The 18313-nt window shown below is 40.0% G+C and overlaps 1 protein-coding gene across 2 annotated transcripts; it reads left to right on the forward strand.

Annotated features, from left to right (window-relative positions):
• The first annotated feature begins 2809 nt into the window (after positions 1-2809).
• FAM177A1 (family with sequence similarity 177 member A1) lies at positions 2810-18017 on the forward strand. Of its 2 annotated transcripts, none has more exons than XM_031593819.2 (5): positions 2810-2969; positions 6416-6592; positions 13121-13187; positions 14862-14959; positions 15758-18017. In XM_031593819.2, the coding sequence occupies exons 1-5, from the start codon at positions 2883-2885 to the stop codon at positions 15968-15970; spliced, it is 642 nt and encodes a 213-aa protein (XP_031449679.2). In that variant the 5' UTR covers positions 2810-2882; the 3' UTR covers positions 15971-18017. The 2 variants fall into 2 exon arrangements, with proteins under 2 accessions (XP_031449679.2, XP_089997451.1); XM_090141325.1 differs by lacking the exon at positions 2810-2969 and adding an exon at positions 4177-4359.
• The last annotated feature ends 296 nt before the right edge of the window (positions 18018-18313 follow it).

Here is an 18313-nt window from a genome sequence, read left to right on the forward strand (position 1 = left end):
AAAATTTGATATTTTAACAAATATGGTAAACTCTTTAACCCTTATTTTAAGGAAGGAGATTGATATGGATTTAATTAAATATACTGCAGGTGCTTGGGTTGTTAATGCACCCATTTCTGTTTCTTAGATGAGTGATAGAAATTAAATGCAGTAATTAAAGTATGTCTACTGTTAATGTCAGCTTTCTAAAAAGGTGACAGCTAACACAGCTGATAGCATCATTTCCTATAGAAATCCTCTTCTGCTAATAAAACATAAGATGTGCTGTAACTAACTTGATAATGTGGAACTATCTTCTGCACTGCTATGTACATCTATTCTTACCTATAGACGATGCTGAAAAATCTGTAGATACACCATTCACTACAACACTGCATTTTAGCCACATAAATAGTCTGAAAGGACTGCTTAAGTTGGATCTTAATATATTAAATGCAAGAAAACAATTAATACTTCTGTATCACAAGCTTGTGTGGGTGCTGCCCTCAACTATTTAAATGGTATGTATTTACACAAACTTTGTTTTTGTAGTATTTTCAGTTCTTGAGCAATAAAAACTAATACAATATACAAAACCATGTAGCAGTGACTGGAAAATAAATCTTGGTGTGCAAGTTAGGGGATAGTGGATAGTTAATTTGAATGCTGTTGATGGAAATCATACATGAATAGGCATATTGAGGATGGAACAGTGAAGCTCTGTGTTCTTGTACAGACTCAGCTGGACTGCAAGTTATTAGCAGTTAACTCTTCCTATTTTCAATTCATTGCACATGTTTAGTTTTAGTCTTTAGAATTTTCATATTATCACTGCTGCTACTGTACAGGAATAGACTTCTGCCAGCTCACCCAGCTAGCAAGAGGCAAGGGCAAGTTTGGGAAACAGTTCTGTTAGTGTAGGATGTGTGATCTGTTATTTCCAAGGTATATGTTGGTATAAACAAACTGCAGTACATTACTCAGCAATTACATATAGGTGTGAACTCTTATCACACCAAATAAAACAGTCTTCAGAGCCTGTTAGGAACAACTGCCTAAAGATTTGAATTGTTGTTGTTGGTTTTTTTTTTTTTTAAGTTTGACTTACAGAATGGTCTATAAAACCCTCTTATTGCTCTATAGGAGCAATACAAAACAAAATTTTAAGAGTGTGGGAAATAAAATGTGAATTCTGCAGAGCACAATGTGGAATGTACTCTGTGTTCTTCTGGTTTGGTATTCTTAATTGCATTAAGACGAGAGGCTTTGTGCAAGCAATGTTTGAAAGTGCAAGTATATCATTTTATTGTTAGGCTTCTTGTGTGTGTCCTGTTTTACTGTCTGGACACATGGCCAAATCTAAATTCAGGTCATCAGGTAATTGTAGTGCCTGGAGAACGCCACTAGGAGGAACTAATGGCTAAGAAAGCAACGTACCAAATAAGCTTAACTCCTTATATTTATGTTCTACATCTGCATCCTTCCTTTAAAATCAGTGGCATCCTGCAGTTTGTAACCCTCTCCACAGCACGTTAACAAGTTTAGGAACGTACTTAATAGGGCACATTAATATAGAAACAGGTTTCTGATGTGTGTTTATTGTTTTTGGAAGGGTGGTGGATGTCAAAGTGTGCGCAAACCCTGATTGAGGTGTTCTGCATTTAAAAAGACTCACCAGCTGTGGAACAATCATTCATGTATTCTCAGTGTGTGCTTGTTTGGTTGCTGTTCTTTAACGAGAAGGCTTACCTACAGGACTAGAGCAACAGGTTTGATGTAATTTTCACCCTCGCAAAGAACAAGGATGACTCTGGTAGCTCAAATATTTATATTCTTTCATTGCAGCTATTGAAAAGGATGCATTTTTAGCTCATGACAGCTCTCCTCTGGGAGACTGCAATACTAAGACATATTCCAAGAGCCTATCTGTGCTACAGACCATAGTTTCTTAAAAGTCATACTCAGCCATACTCAGCTGTCCTTCAATCCTGTGTCATCCTTGTCATCATGTAAACAATGGCAGTGCTCATTACAGCTACTGATTCCTACCTTGAAAAAATGATTCACTCCTTGGTTCTGTAAACAGGATCTTGAAGGTTCTTCCTCTTCTGCCTGTGTTCTCTAGCTCTTGGCAGCGGATGATGTGCTTTTTCCTAGGTCAGTTCTGGCCCTTTGTTAAGGTAGTTAGCAGTAGCAAAAGCAAACCAATTAAGTGAAGGCAAATGCTTTTCGTTGCCTGCTGGGAATACATGTTATTTTCTTTCTCACTGAGAAAAGCCCCAGGGGCCAGAACACCCTGTTTTTTCTTTTCTTTTGTTTCTCCTTTAAAAGACGTGAGGTGGGACCTTTTCCACAGGTCCAGAATTTGTCTTTCTCCCCCCCTTGCTTTTCTTTTTTTTGTGAGGGGTGACAGTTCCTCCATCTGCAGGCAGCTGTGCTGGAAGGACTGCGTGCTTTAATGCTCTAATGATTTTTCCTGAGGTGAAATCCTGCTCTTGAGTTGAGTTGAGAGGGCAGCCCCCTGCTGCCCCGACGGGCGGAGAGGCATTTGTGAGGGGGACGCCGAGCAGGCCGGGGAGCTCAGTCCGGCCCTATGTGAGGAGCCTGTTCCCGGTGCTCATCCCCGGTACGTTTCTCCCCAGGCTCTCCCGGCTGACTGCCGCAGCTGGAGGACGCGATGCCCGACGTGTGGCTCGCGAAGGCGCCCGGGCCCCGCGCGTTTCCCCCTTCCCCGGGCAGCGGCCTAGGGACGGCAGCGCGGCGGGACCCGCCAGGCCCCAGCGGCCCCCTCTCAGCGCCCCGCCCCGCCGGGCGGCGTGACGGGCGGCGCCGCCCGGTCGCTCGCTTCCCTGGGCCGCGGCGGGCCGCTGCCGCCCTCCCCCGGCGCCGCGGCGGGCGGGAGGATGGAGCAGGGGCTGTCCGCCATCACCCTCTACTGCGCGCCCGCCGCCGGCCCCGCGGCCGCCGCCCGCGCCATGGAGCCCGAGCAGGTGAGCGGGACCGCCGGAGCTCGGCGGGGAGAGGCCGGGGAGGCTCGGGCGGGGCCGCGGCGCGCGTGGCCGAGCCCAGCGGGAGGGCCGGCGGTCGTGTGGGCGGCGGTCGGGGCGGCCGTGCCCTTCAGTGCGCTGTAGTTACAGCCTGCAGCGCGGGCGTCTTCCGTTTCACCGGCGAACAACGCCTTACAAATCGCCTGATAAATATTGAATCAGGGCGGCTTTCCGCTGCCAGCCGGCGTGTCAGCGACAGAGCCGAGGTGTCGGAGATCCCTGCCTCGGCCTCACGCGACACCGGGTCTCGGGCGGACTTCGACCTGCGGGGCGACACCGGGTCTCCGGCAGCGGCTCGGGCTGCGCGCGGTGCTCCCGTGCAGCGCCTTGGCTGCGCGCTGCCGTCCTGAGCCCGGCGGTTCCGAAGGCTTCCGTACAGCTCTGCTCTCCCAACCCTTACTTCAGCCTTTTCTGCCTGGGGAAGACCCGTGCGGTTTAGTTTCGCTTGAAACACGGGCTAGAAAGTTAAGGAGGATGCACCGAAAATAAAAATAATACAAATGCAAGCAGGCAGGACAGCATGGGCAGGGCTGTGTCTTGATTAGTATTACAGCCTCCTACTGACTAATGCCGTCAGACCAGCAGCTCTTTGTGAACTAATTGCTCTTCTGGGGCAGTGAGAGAGGCACGAGCTTTGGCGTTTTGGATCGAAAGCTCAGTACGTGGCCTCAGGTTCCTACAGACTGGAGGATGACAAAGCGAGTGGTCTGTTCTCCTCTTTGTCATTTGCTTGTTCCTCTTCTCAATGAAACTCGAGGTTGTTGCATTGTCTTGTCTTAGCTGTGCTGAGCGCTGCCAGCTGCAGGTGTCCTGACACACTTCATCCTTAATCGTAGTTTATTTGTTTTGGCATTTTGGTTGTGGGCTGGTCATTGGTGCTGGGCATTGTACCAGCACAGCTGAAGTGCTCCCTACTCTGCGTGCTTCTGCCAAAAACTGAGGTGAGAGGGATTGAAAGGAGTAATGAGGAACAGCACTTTGGGATGTAACCCTCCAACAGGGAAGATGTGTGAGGGTCACAAAGTGAATTAAGAATTCCAAGGGGGCATTTGAAAGGAGAAGGAAATAGCGTGGCAGACTTCACAAAGCATCTTCACAACTAAAGCTGAAGCAGAAAGTACAAAGGTAACTAGCCTCGTGTTTAATAGCTGTATGGAATTGCAGTATGGAAGCCAAAGTAAATGCTTGTGTAGCACTTATTTGTTATGCCACGTGCCAGGGCTTTCAGGACTTGTGTAATGTGGTGGTGGGGATAGGCCTGTGGAAGAAAATGAAATGGCAACGTGACCAGAGGGGTGATCTGCATGACAGCTCCCTGCATTGGAAAAAGAAGGTAAATGTGTAAGGTCTCAAACAGAAGATACTGTTGTGTTTTGCTTTAAAGTGAGTCTGGGTGATAATTATAGATAAGATCTGTATTGCCACATTTTTTAGCAGACCCTGTTGGGAAGGGAAATAAAATGTACTGATACTGGGCTTCTGCTTGCAGCTGGGAAAGGAGGCTTTTGTTGTGCATGTGAAAATTAAAGGGACAAACGCCACAGGGATGACTGGAAACAACATCTACGTTTCCTGCCCATGTAATAATCAAAGCAGCAGCTGATGTGTTTTATTTTATTAAATAAATTTAGGTCTCTGGACCAGATTACCAAGGGAAATGTTTCATTGTTCCTTGATGATTCTTTTTTTGTGTTGACTACATTTGTCCAAAATGTTGTACCAGCATCAAACGTGCTGAGCTCCTTTCCATAGGTAGTGTAAGAGGGGTACAGAATGCACCGAGAAGAGTACAGTTTTCATAGCCAGAGAATTAAAGCTTGCTTTTAAATTTTAAAAACTTACTACACTGTTTTTCTAAGCTAAAAGATATTTGAAGTATTTGAGTTAAATGAATCAAAATCAGCAGAAGGATTTCTAGGAGCTTATAGTGAAGCTTACTGTTATTGATCACAATAAATAGTCATAAGAAATTGTGCTCTTCAGTACTGTGACTAACCATGAAAAATGGAATCATTGTCCTGTGCCAATGAAGAAGTGTGGAATTTTTTAAGAGGCCAATTCTGTGGTGCTCTGTGCTCCAAAAAACACAGAACCAACTTGCAGTGAGCAGTGCCTGCCCTCGCAGCAGCACAAGGGACGCTCCCTGTGCTCAGGCTGTTCCACTTTTTCAGCACACAGATTTCTGTAGACTTGCTGTTCTATTGCTGCTGTTTTCAGGACTGAAACTCAACAGAGTCCACTAGCCCCAGGGCTGTCAGCTTTGTGCTTTTGCATGGAAATGTAATGCCATTTCAGCTGGATTATACCACTGAAAACTTCATTCTGCCACTTCATTCTGCTTTTTTCCTCCAGAAACATACACAGAATGTGCCATGGTACCTAAAGAAATGCTGCAGGAAGCCAAAATGACTTGCAGTTTTCTGCAGCTGCAGTATGAGGGCTAGAAGGGATGATGAAAGTGTGTACTCCCTCTCCACATAGTCAGGCATAGCATGTGATCGGTGTATTCCCTCCCTTTCTCTGGGCATGAGATAAATCTACTACCTGGAATGAAGGAGGCAGTTCTGCCCCCCTACCTTCACCTGTCCCACTGCACTGTGCCCATTGGTTTTCCTAGTGAACCCAACATAAGTGACAGGAAGAGCAATACTGTGTTTAGGATTAAGGGTAACCCTACAACTGTGTGTTAAAAATACACATTTTTACTAATATTTTTGATTTGTGATCTGTGAAGACTGCTAAGGCTGTATAGACAAGTAGTCAAAAATTGGAACATGTCAAAGTCAAATGGGAAGAAAGTTAGTTCTATGTATGCATGCATACATTTCTTTCCCTAAGTTCCTTATGACACGCTTCTACAATACATGCACTTGTGTGCTTTTTAAAAACCTGCATGGTACATTAAGAGCAACTAACATTTCATGTCTTCTGTGTCCTTCTCTGTAAAATAGAAGTATTTTCAAAACACCTTTTGCATTTGTTGCAGTAGTATTTAAATGCTCTGCCGAAATGATGGTTCTCTTTTGATGGATACAACATGAAACTTGCTAAAATCCTCCATCCGCGTGAGTTGTTATCCTAAAGAATTATGGACTGGCCTCTGAACCAGAAGTAAAGCTTTCCCAGTGCTTTTTTTAGACTTGAAGACTGCATTGTAGTATTCAGCAACTGGAAGAATAAACCCACACTTCTCTTTTTCATTCATCCTTACCCACTAAATTAAGTGTGCTTTTTTCATGCGCCCTTGTGCTAATGGTGATTGCAGATGTATACTGAACAATCTAAAATTCTTAAACAGATCATGAAGTTTTTTAAGGGAAAAGTCCAGTTTTTCAGCTAACTGTATAGAAGTGTACTTGAGATAATTTTTATTTTTTTCTTCTTTGTAGCAACTTACAAATGGAGATAGAGGCTTTGAGAATGTGGAGCTGGGTGTCATAGGAAAGAAGAAGAAAGTTCCAAGGAGGGTTATTCACTTTGCAAGTGGAGAAACAATGGAAGAATACAGCACAGATGAAGAGGAAGATGAACAAGAGAAAAAAGACCTGTTGCCTCCTGTAGATCCTGTAAGTATTTCACTTGATGCATTTCTGCTTACTGGTTTATTGGATAACTACTTGCATTTTTTCCTGTAGTTTTGATGTTACAAATTTGATATGGTGTATAAAAGATTGAGTTAATTCAATTGGCTCTAGGCACTGAGAAATCTTAGAAATATTTGCCACATCCACAGTCTTGTGTTTCTTTTATGACAGCTCCACAAACTGGTATCCCAACTATTTCTTCTCTACCCTCCTACGATTCTGTCTTCCCATAAATTGAGTCTACAGTCCTGTTCCCTGCCTACTTGCGGGACTCCATTCCTGGCCTTCTTTGCCTTGTTTGCCTGTACTGAGCTTGAAGTGGGGCCCCAGAAATCAGCTGGATCTTTCCCCATGTGCTGAGTACTGTCAGGTGGCTGGGGGTTGCTGCTTTGTGCAGCAGCCAGCCTGCCTGTGCTTTGGAGGCAAATGCCTGTTTAGAGCTGCTTGTTCTTACACTTCAGATAAGAGTCTCTGCACACACAAAAACTGGTGGTGGTTTCTACCTGACATAAGCAATGCTGTTGAAATGACTTGTGCACCATGGTATGGGAATTAAGATTAAGAAATGTTGTGCTTAAAGCTTGCTAAGTACTGTATGACTAGCTGCTATACTTATTTGTGTGTGCATCCTTCCCAGGGATACAGAGGGAGGGATTTCATTGGACAGTTTGACTTTGTTCTCTTTCTCTTCTGAAGAAGTGGTATGGCCACAAGGGGTTTGCTTTGTGAAGAACTGTCAATCAGTTCTCCTTTATTCCCTCTGTAAAGTTAATTTACCTTGAAGAAAAAGTAATAGTTTGAGGATTGAGCTGCTATGAGACTATGGAGAGCTGAGACTGGGGCTCCAAAGGATTCATGTATAAAGCTGTTGCATTCAGACTTGGATGGACTGATGGCATTGCTACTTCTTTCTTATACAAAGAAAAGTAACATTAGCCTGAGAGCAGGTGTATCAGTATAAAAATGCATGTCAAGTTTATGTGTTAATTGAAGCATAATCATTGAAAATAAATATATTTAACTTATAAACAATTGATAAATGATAGCTGTTAAGCTACACTGTTGGGTATTTTTATGTTTTTTTTTCCCCCCTAAGGGTTTACTCTAGAAGTGCAAGAACTGTGAAACTTACTGAATATTGCTGTAATGTTAATGGATCTTCAGATTCAGATCTGTTCCACACATTGAGGGCTCTGTCAGATATCCATAGATACATACAGAGATTTATTTTTTTTTCAATTCTAATTAGCAGGGGTCTAGATCTGTGTAATTTCTCTGTCATTTCCCCTCAGTAGAACAATTTCACTGCATTAGCATAATGGAAGGCTCGCAGGACTTGATATGTGTGTTGTGAGGCCAGAGAAGTACACACTGCTGTACAAATGGACACTTAACTAAAAAGTCCTCAAATGTTCCCAACTGCCAGAAGTTTGTGGGAACATACTCCTGCTTTCCTAATTTGAATTTTATTCTGAATACCAAAAAGCATATTGTATGGTACAGATAAAATTGCTTGATTCCACTATAGTTTATGAAATATTTAATTTTTATTACTTTTTTTCTTTTTTTTTTTTTAATAATAAAAGAACCTTCTAAAGCAGAATACTTTATTGTGGAGCACAGTATGCCCTATTAAGCATTGCTTTTTACCTTGGCAGAATAAACTTGATTAGACCAAGGGTTGCCATTAAGTGAAGTTTACCTTATCTGCTGAATGCTTCGTGTATCCCAACTGAGCCACTGAATTGAAGAAATGTTAGTCCAAGCTGAGCTTTGATGTTTTAGCCAACAGCTGCCTTGAAAATGTTTTTATTGTAGGATTTCTATAAAAGCAATTAAGTAGTCAGTTTGCTGAGACCAGCGTGTCTAAAACTTGTTATCTCGGTTGGGATACTAAAAAGTATGTTGCAAATAATAGCTGTTCCTGGACCATTTTATTTTTAGAAAAAGCACATAATATTTGGAATAGAAACTTTAAATCATGAAAATTCAAAGCTCAGCTGGTATTGGCATAATAGCAGGTTCTAAGTGAGTTTAAACTTAAGAGTTTAAACTTAACTCTTAAGAGAAACAAATATTTTGCTGTGTTGTAAAGAAACTTCTTCAGTAGCTATACCTTGGTTTAGTTATGCTGCAGAGCTAGGCAGACAGTGGCAATGTCTTCTGTACTAAGCGAAGTAATATGTATGTATTCTGATAATATGACAACCAAAGAACTCAGTGTGATGGGCTGATGCCACCCAAAACAAATTCTCATAAAATAGCGAGTCTCAAGTTTTGCTTTGAAGCAGTGATTCTGACACTTCTGTAAGTCAGAGTGCAGTTCATTGCTGCTGCCGGTCTGTTGTGGTTTAAGAGAGGGAGCTGAATCCAAAACACAGGGCATGCTTACTACATTTTTCTGATTTCTTTTTTTAATATAGCATTTTTTATTATTAGTGTTCTCCTTTGTCTCTTTGGTGTTTGTAAATGCTTTGTTCATAACTGAATCTTCTGTCAAAAAATGTAATTTATATTGTAAATCTCCTTCAATACTGTCCACAAAAACCTGTACCTTACCAGCTCCAGAAGATAATCTTTCTGCTTTTGCCTGGATTGCCACTTTGTTGCCTTCACCTATTAGGTGAGTAGGCAGAAATGCCTTTGCAGATCAACTATAAGCAACTATATATGTTTGTAACCTTAGCATTCATCCCGAGAACATTTCAGCAATAGAGCTCCAGAACAGATTAATTTTGTTGAAAAGACTGAAAGATATTCTTACAGGAAGATTATTCCAGTATCTCCTAGTCAAAAAGGAGCTTAACTTCATATAGCAAAAAAGCATTATTTTACGCTATTGAGAACTCAGAAAGTCTAATTTTATTTTAAGAATTTGGCAACAAGGGAGGAAAGTCAGCCAGTGACCAAATAATTGCTATTCATCACACGATATATGCTTTATTTTGATGCTCCTCAATCTTGTTTTAACCTGTTTGTGATAGCAGTTTCACCTGCTGCGTTCACTGAAGGACTTGTTATGCCAGTGACTAGGCAATCAGTAATTAAACTCATTAAACTTGCGTCTTGACACAGTAAACAATGGAGAAGTATCTGGCAATATTTAACTCATAAAACACAACTTGCTTTTTCTTAAATCAGTAAATGATTCTTTATCTCATTTTGCCCTTTTCTCTGAGGAAAAACACACACTCAATCCAAACAAACAAACAGAACAAAGCAAACAAAACCAACTTAACAAAAAACAAAGTGGCAAACCTACAATCTTTAGAAAGCTCAAGAGGTGTTATTAGGGACTGAAATCTAGCAAAAGAAATATGGATGTGGATTGTTTATATGGCACATTCAGAAGTTCAGCAGAGTGTGTCTGCTCTTAGGCAGCACCATACTAGGGAACAATATCATGTTCTGTTGCTGAATCATAGCCCTCTTGGTTTTATCAGAGGATGAATTCATTATGTCAATTCCTATTTAAAATGCAGTGCGCTGACACCTTCTGTACATGGACTTGGACAGATCATATTGTAGCTGAGTTTTAGATTACAGTTGTGCATTAGGATGTTTTGTAATTTAAAATCAAGTGTAAATAACCATTATATTTTTAACTTTAAAAAACAAAATTATATCATGATAGCAAAATAGCATAGTTAAGCATTGTAGAAACATACACTTAAGAGAATGATGGTAGGAGAAATACTGTTCCCTCATTTAAAACTAGTGTCCTGCGTTCCATTCAAGAAATACAGTATTATCTGTCCTTGTTTTGATTACACTGAATGTTAAGACTTCTCTGGTCAAAGAAGATACATAACATCTGGGTGTGCAGTTCTTACTGAACTGACTTTGGTTAAGTAAGACCTGACTTCAGTACCATTTTCCAGTGTCATTCAGTAAATCAAAGATACTTCATATAGTACTATTAATTTGTATTCAGCTTTTGCAGAACGTTTATGTTCTTATCACCCATAAGGTTCTCTCCAGTACCTCTTCTCACCTCATATTTGGCCTTCTTGCTTAAGTATCTGAGGTTCTGTCAGAAGCTGCTCAAACTTACCCTGAGGAAGTAAGAAAAAAAAAACAGAGGAGAATTATTTCTCCCGGATGTGTTCACATGTTCCTGCTTGTTCTCAGTGGTGTTTACTCTACAAGGCATTTCATTTTACTGTTGAATCTTCTGGTGGTTTCTTTTGGCTTTGTATTGCCTTTTGAGACACTTGAAAGAATGTTCCTTTTTTAAACTACCAGAACTGGCACAAAAATATTGGAATGAGTGAAGAAATATGTAGCTAGGTCGGAGACACATATTGTAGGAAGCAGACATTTGTACAAAGTTGAACTTAGAATTACTTCTAACATAGCAAACTGATCTTTAATTGTGGGGGGGGAGTAGCAGAAATAGAAAGCATCTCTGTGCCTGCAGAGACTCAAATTTAATGTCTGTGGCACTGCAATAGAACATTAGAATACTCTATGTCTGATTTACTTCTGTCACATTGAAGCTCAGCTTCTCTTTTTATCCTTAAAAGTTAAAGGGGCTCTTCTAGCTTCTTACTTACTGCTGCACAGCAGGCTTTTGTTTGTTCTGTGCGCTCTGTGAGTGCTTTTTGACCTCGTCACCTCGTTATGAAGGATTGTACAAAGGCTTGTCAATGCCATTATTTGCACCTGTGGCAATGAGCTTTTCCAGCACTTTTTTTTGAGCTCTTCAACTGAACAAACTGAGAAATGATTGTCGTTAGCTTATCTGCCAACTGCGTACGTAATCAACAAGCTGGAGGTGCTTTTGTAAAAGCAGGATAGCAGCTGGTTTTGCTTACACTTTTACCTTGGCAGGATATTTTTAATGTCCGTTGCCAAAAATATGTAGCATCTGTTTTACTTGTGCCTGCCAGCTTGAGCTTCTTGCTTGACAGATTGTACTCATGGATGAGATTTCCCCAGAGTCTACTCAGTGCTGAACAGCTCCATCTCTCTCATCCTTCCTTCATGTGAAGATGTTCCAGTCCCTTCACCATCTTAGTAATTTTGCATCCCATTAAGGTTCACAAACTTAGCTGTGTCCAGTTTGCTTAAGTATTCTGGAAGCAGATCCTCTTGTACTATCTTTCTTACACCACACCTTGTTCCTTGTCCTTTAGATTTCTGAAGTCCAGTCTTACAATGTAGGATGAAGGCATTTTTCACTACCACAGATTTTTCTGTGTCTTCAGTCATCAGAACCTCCACCCCCTTCTGCAGTAAGCCTGCATCTTCCTCTTGCCCCTTATATATTTACAGAAGCACCTCCTGTTGACTTTTACTTTCTTGCTAGATTCAACTCCTGGTGTGCTTTGGCTTTCCTAATTCTGTCTCTGAGTGGTCAGAATGCTCTATATTTCTCCAGTGCTACCTGTCTCTCCTTCCACCTTCAGTATAAACCTTTTTACAGCTGAGTTTGGCCAGGAGCTCCTTGTTTATCAAGACAGGCCTGCTGGCATTTTTGCCTGACTTCCTACTTGTTGGGATGGATCACTTGTGAGCTTGGAGTAGATGATTTTTGAGTATCAGCTAGCTTTCCTGGACGCCTCTTCCCTCTAGGGCCTTTTCCCATGGGCCTTTTCCAAGCAGATCCCTGAAAAGGCCGAAGTCTGCTCTCCTGAAGCCTAGAGTTATGATTTTGCTTTTTGCTTGGCTCCTTCCTCTCAGCATTCTGAACTTCATCATCTCATGGTCACTGCAACCAGGGTTGCCTCAACCCTTCCTATCCCCAGTGAGGCTTTCCTCACTGGTGAACATGAGGTCCAGAGCACCTCTTCTAGTCTCCTCTGTTACTTGTGTCAAGAAATTGTGGTCAGGACCATGCTGGTTTATGCTCTGCTGTGTTGTTCCTCCAGCAGGTGTTAAGGTGATGGAAGTCACCATTGAGACTGTTTCTAACTGTGTGAAGCAGGTCTCATAGGTTTTCTCTTCCTGGTCATTTTCCCTATAGCATGCACATGCTACAGTGTCAACCACAATGCTTTAATCCTTACCTGTAAGCTCTCAGCTGGCCCTTATCCATGCCCGGGCAGAGCTCCATGAACTCCAGCTGCTCTTACACAAATGGTGGCACCCCCATCTTTTTCCTCACAGACCTTTTTTGCTTCTCTCATTATTATAATCAGAGAATATTTGGTTAGCCCAGTTCTCTGCTTGGTCTGACAGAATTCAGAACATAATGAAAAGGTCTTTATAGTTGTAGGAAATATCTTGGGATTGAACTGAGTGCTTGTTGCTTCCCAAGTCTGGAAGCAGGAAACAAAAGGTGAAAATAATGTTCCCAGATGTAAACCATGGTTATTTTTTTATATCTTGTAGTGATATTTTGCTTCAGATATGCCTGGTCTATACTTACTGTAAAGCAAAAATATTGTGGTAGCTGCAAACAGGTGCATTGCAGATTTTGTTCTAGATCTATTTGAGCATTTGCATGTCTTAATATGTATCTTTAACATATAGCTATACATGTTGGTATTGTTTTTGTGGTTACAGACAACGCTCACATGGGGACCCTACTTATGGTTTCATATGCTGCGAGTTGCCACATCAACCTTATCAGGTACTGATTCACTTAATTCTTAGTTAAACACGTGGAAGAATATTGAGTCACTCTGACAGACTGTAAATAATCTTTGTAGTCTACTGGTCTTTTTTTTTTTCAAAAGTATAAATGAGATAATGGTGTTTTCCCCTTGCTTTAGGCAGCATGCTATTTATTTATTTATTTATTTTCAATCAACAACTGTTGTATGAAGCATGAATCCTTTTGCTGAACACTTTTATTTTTCTATTTTCCTCCATACGGATTTATGACGATGTTGGCAAGGGAGCGTATCAGCTTCCTATTAAGTCTTTTATGGAACCATTTTGAGTGACATTATTTGGAAAGAATTTTTTACCTAACTAAATCATCAGATTTTACTCAGACAACTGGCAAGTATTCTAAGAGTATACCTAGTCTTGTACTTTTCAACAGACTGCTGAGGTTGCAAGATAGACAAAAATAGGACTTATTGTCCAGAGCCTTAAACTCACTACACAGAAGTTTCTTTGACCTGTTGACCTCAAAAAAATTTGCTAAGTTTTTAGAATGCTTGTCCTAGTCTGTTCTTCCCAATGTGTGAAGTATTTTGTATTGTATATTGACAAATATCTGTGGGATTTCCATCACTGTACAGCCTGATTGTGAATATTTAAAAGACTATTGGCAGTCTATCCTATTGATTAAACTATTATTATTTTTAGAAACACTTTACACTACAGTCCTGTTCATTGCTGTATCTTTTCCTCATTCACACAGGTAGATATTGCTCTCTCTTTTTTTTTTTTCCCAGAAGTCTTTTATGAGTTTGAGAACTGCTAGGTGCTTCCTTCTTCCCTCTTAAGTTTTGCCTCCTGTATTTGCCATTTAAACTGATCTTTTGAAAGAGCTCTGTCTGTAAGGTTATCTACAAAATGATTGTACACTCACAGAACCATTCAGTTGATTACTTCTGTTTTCACTGAAGATGACTGAGTAATTTATTTGTGTCCTAAGGGCAGATTTGTAATTTGAAGTGCAATATATTTGATTTCTTGTTTGCTTTTATTGAAGCAATAGTGCTTTAACCATCATCTTGATAAAGCAACCAATTGACCCAAGCCCACCTGTGCCGTACTTCTGACTTCACTACATGCTTTGGCAAAGTAATCCTGCATGTATCTATATGATTCTATGTAGCCTTGAAAACTGAGACAGCTAAAATCTATATATTGTATCAATCCATCAGTATGCAAGACAGAGCATCGCTAAAACTGATACTGGATTAAAGTATACATCTATCATTAAATAATTTCTCTGGTGTCATTAGACTGAAGGACCACTATAGTTGGTAACTATATGTTTTTATCTAATCTTCAGTTAAATTTCAGTTGAAAGCTTAAATTTTAATGGATGCCTTAGCAAAACACACCTAAATGCAAAGCTAAAGCTGTTAGAATGCAAGCACTATCACTATCAAGGTTTTCATTAATTTCCATATTCTTTTTTTGTTCATTCTCTTTTTTAAAGAGCAGTTATTAATATATTAAGCTCAGATCTATACGTAAGTAGCTTAGCATAGCAGATTTTCTCTTTTAAGTGATGTACAATGATGGAAAACCATTCAGGAAAGTTGACACCTTTTACAGTGAAACTGTGTTCAACAACTTTCTTGTATATATTAATCATTTATCAACTTCTGTTTGTTTTCAGTGTGTGATTTCCTTGGGGAAAAGATTGCATCTGTTTTGGGGATAAGCACTCCAAAATACCAGTACGCCATTGATGAGTATTACAGAATGAAGAAAGAGGTATGTGTGTGAGATTGGGTTCTTAAACTTTTCTTCTACCAACTTATCTTCCCTGGCATTTTCAAAAATAAAATATATTCCTACACGGAATTCCTACACGGATTACTGAAATGAAGTTAAGTTTCAGAATCTCTGCTTCAGCTCACCTTGTTTCACTTGATCCATGATTTATGCTTGCTTATCTATGAGCATTTTCTCATCAGATTGTCGGTCTTAGAATTGGTTGGGTCCTGACCACTGCTCTGCTTGCTTCTCTTCTACAACACATTTTTAAGTCAAAAGTGCAAGAAAGTTGAAAGGAACACTCTAAGGAGGCAGCTGCCTCACTTTACTCAGTTAAAGTAGGTGTACTTACCAACTCTGAATTCAAGGGAAATTGAATGTTACGTTACCATTTATTCCAAACTAATTGAAAATGAATCATACGTAGCCAATGCTTTATGCAAAAAAAATTAAAGCTTTAACACTTTTAACACTTATTTTATTTCAATAGCTTTTAAGTATTAAAATTGCATTGAAATGCTTCATAGAAAGTAGACCTATTTGCTACTGCTGTTCACTAAAGACTGCTTATCTAGACACGTGTTATTTTTTCTGTGTTGGTAGTTTAACCCTTCACTTTTGCTGGTATTTTTTTTTTCCTTAATGGGAGTTGTAGAATTATGATAAGCTAGTGACTCTGTTATTAAGCAGAACAAATATTTGTGTCTTGTAATGGGAACTGGTATGTTCTTACAGAATATAAGCCTTATTTACTTCAAGGAAACAGTAGCTTATGAACCTGGTTGGTTGTTTTAGGAAGAAGAGGAGGAACAGGAAAACAGGATGTCAGAAGAAGCAGAAAGGCAGCATCAGGAGCAGCAGGAGAAGCTACAGGCTGAGGCTCCTGTCCAAACAGACCAGCCTGAAGCAACAACAAGTACTTCCTTTGTGAATGTAAACTTTGAAAATGAGGGAGATTGCCCGTCTGTTGTGGAAAATAAGCAAGATGTAGTTTCTGTTCCTACTTAAGTGAAAAAAGCTCTGTATACTGTAGGAAATAGGAAGTGTCAGGTGTCACAGTCTGGCTACAAGCAGAAAAATAGGATTATACTTGTTCAGTGTAATACAACTTTTAGCATTCTTATTGATCAGGAGAGAGCTAAGTGATGTCTCTTCCTTCTGTCAGCCTAATAAAGGCTGAGGCATTCTGCCAAATTGGCACTTCAGTTAAAATGAAAATTGGGCTACAAACATTTGGTCTAAAATTGAATTTCTTGTAAAGCAAGTAGAACATTTAAATTGTTGTCTGGCACTGTGGATTGCAGATGTTGTACTCTTTCCTACTTCTAAACACCTATTTCTGATTTGTACACTGTTTGCAACTTGGCTCTCTATGAATAGATTAATAAGAATCGATATCCTATAACTCACAAGTCATAGTAGCTTCTGAGTTCCCCTATTTGTTGTCACTACTGTGTGCATGTGTCTTTCCGTTACTGACACAAGAGATGTTAGATTTAATGTTATTTAGATTTAAGGGCCCAATGAAACACTTTATTATTACTCTAAACTTTAAAGGAGGCTATAAACACCCCTGAGTACATAGGTACTAGTACCAGCACTATTGGAAGCTAACTGCTCAGCTGTTCCATTTAGTGCTATAATCAAGTACAGAACTAGCATCAGCATAAGATGCTGTCCCTCTAGATCCAAGAATTAATAGTGAGCCACCTGTTCCAATACTCCTTTACAAGCTTGCTCTGAATGGGCAGAGAGAGTAAACTCAAGTCTTGCTAAATTATAGTGAATGGGGTAGACATTGTGTATGGTAACAACTTGTAACTACACCACTTTTTTTTTTCCTCTTTTGTCATATGATACCTGAATCAGTGTACCTAATTAACCTGAACAGGCAGTTTGTTTAATGTTATGAGTAAGGAATGGGCTATTGCAGGTATCTTTTCCTCCCTAGTGCAGAATTCATAAATAACTGGAAATTAGGAAATCAGGCTTATGTATCTTCTTTTAAATGAAAAAAAAAAACAAAAAACCCTTGTTTCAGTATTGAAACAAAACTCATTTTTTTTTAAATGAAATGCAGTTTCACTCCAGTTTTAACTATCCCCAGTTACCAGTTAAAGGAATTTATTGCAATGACTGCGATCCTAGTTCTAAATTGCAAAAGGTGAATGGTTTACATTGGGACAATCAGGAGTCACTGCTGCAGGCAGGGAAATAAGTAACTGTCCCAGTCACTTCCTTCACAGAATAGTTGTAGATAAATGAGCAGAAAACTTATAATATGTAGTGACCATTTGAATAATTGTTTCTGTCCTTGAGAATTCAAAAATTTCAAGAACCTGCAGTGAATTTTTCTGTTGGATATCATCATTCCCCAGTTTTGTTTCCACTATTATAGCTAACCAAGGAGCTGCTGGAACAGCACAGGCCAGGAACATTGGGCATTAGTTTGCAGAGCTCAGTTACGTATTTCAGCTAGTTCTCTGAACTAGTATCCTGTATAACACAGATTTTCTTCTCTCACATGCCTTTCTACACTACAGCAGATCTTCTGGAAAGATTCAGCTATCTGTTTAGATGCTCTGTTCTTTACCTTGTTTTGAATGGTAATACAGAGGTTGCTGACAGCTGTGTAAAATCATTCCACCCTGAACAGTGCAAGGAAGAGCATGGATCAGTACCTGGGGAATACATAGAAAAATATTGGGAGTTCTTATTGTACTGTGGCAAAGAGAAAGCCTCACTTCTTCACCTAGCTCAACAATGAAAACTTCAGAGCCGAAAGATGCTTTGTTTTTCTGCCATGAAATTAATGTCAATTGTGTTTGTTTTCTTCTGTCCCTACTGTCTGGTATATCAGAAATACTCTCACTGCCTTGGGGTTAAACTTCTTTGTATAATATGCTGTATTACTCACTGTGCCTTAACTTAATCTTTCCTTCAGTTTTTTTTTTTTTTGCCAACTGTATGAAAGTGGTTACTTTCATAATAGTTTAATTTTTCTGTAAATGCATTAATTGGTTATTTTATATTTAATATAATTTTTGAACTGAAAGTTGGCTGTGGCTTTTCCTTTAGAACTGTGGGGTGGTTGATATTTTATGCCTGCAAACAGTTGTAGTGCTTGTTCACTGTTTCCATCTTCCTTGAGTCACACACATCCTGGCAGAAGATCCAGACACTGACAGAAGACATCTCCATGCCACCACCCCTTCCTTACAACTTCATGGAGAATGTATTAACAAACTCACCATTTTCAGCACTATCTCAAAGTGATAAACAGTACAGGGCTTCTAACTTCATTTGAAATACGAAATGCTTGTGTGAATTTATTAAAAAATGAGTGTTTTG

This window comes from Phasianus colchicus, chromosome 5 (assembly GCF_987193195.1).
Source record: "Phasianus colchicus chromosome 5, bPhaCol1.hap1.1, whole genome shotgun sequence".
NCBI classification, from domain to species: Eukaryota; Metazoa; Chordata; class Aves; order Galliformes; family Phasianidae; genus Phasianus; species Phasianus colchicus.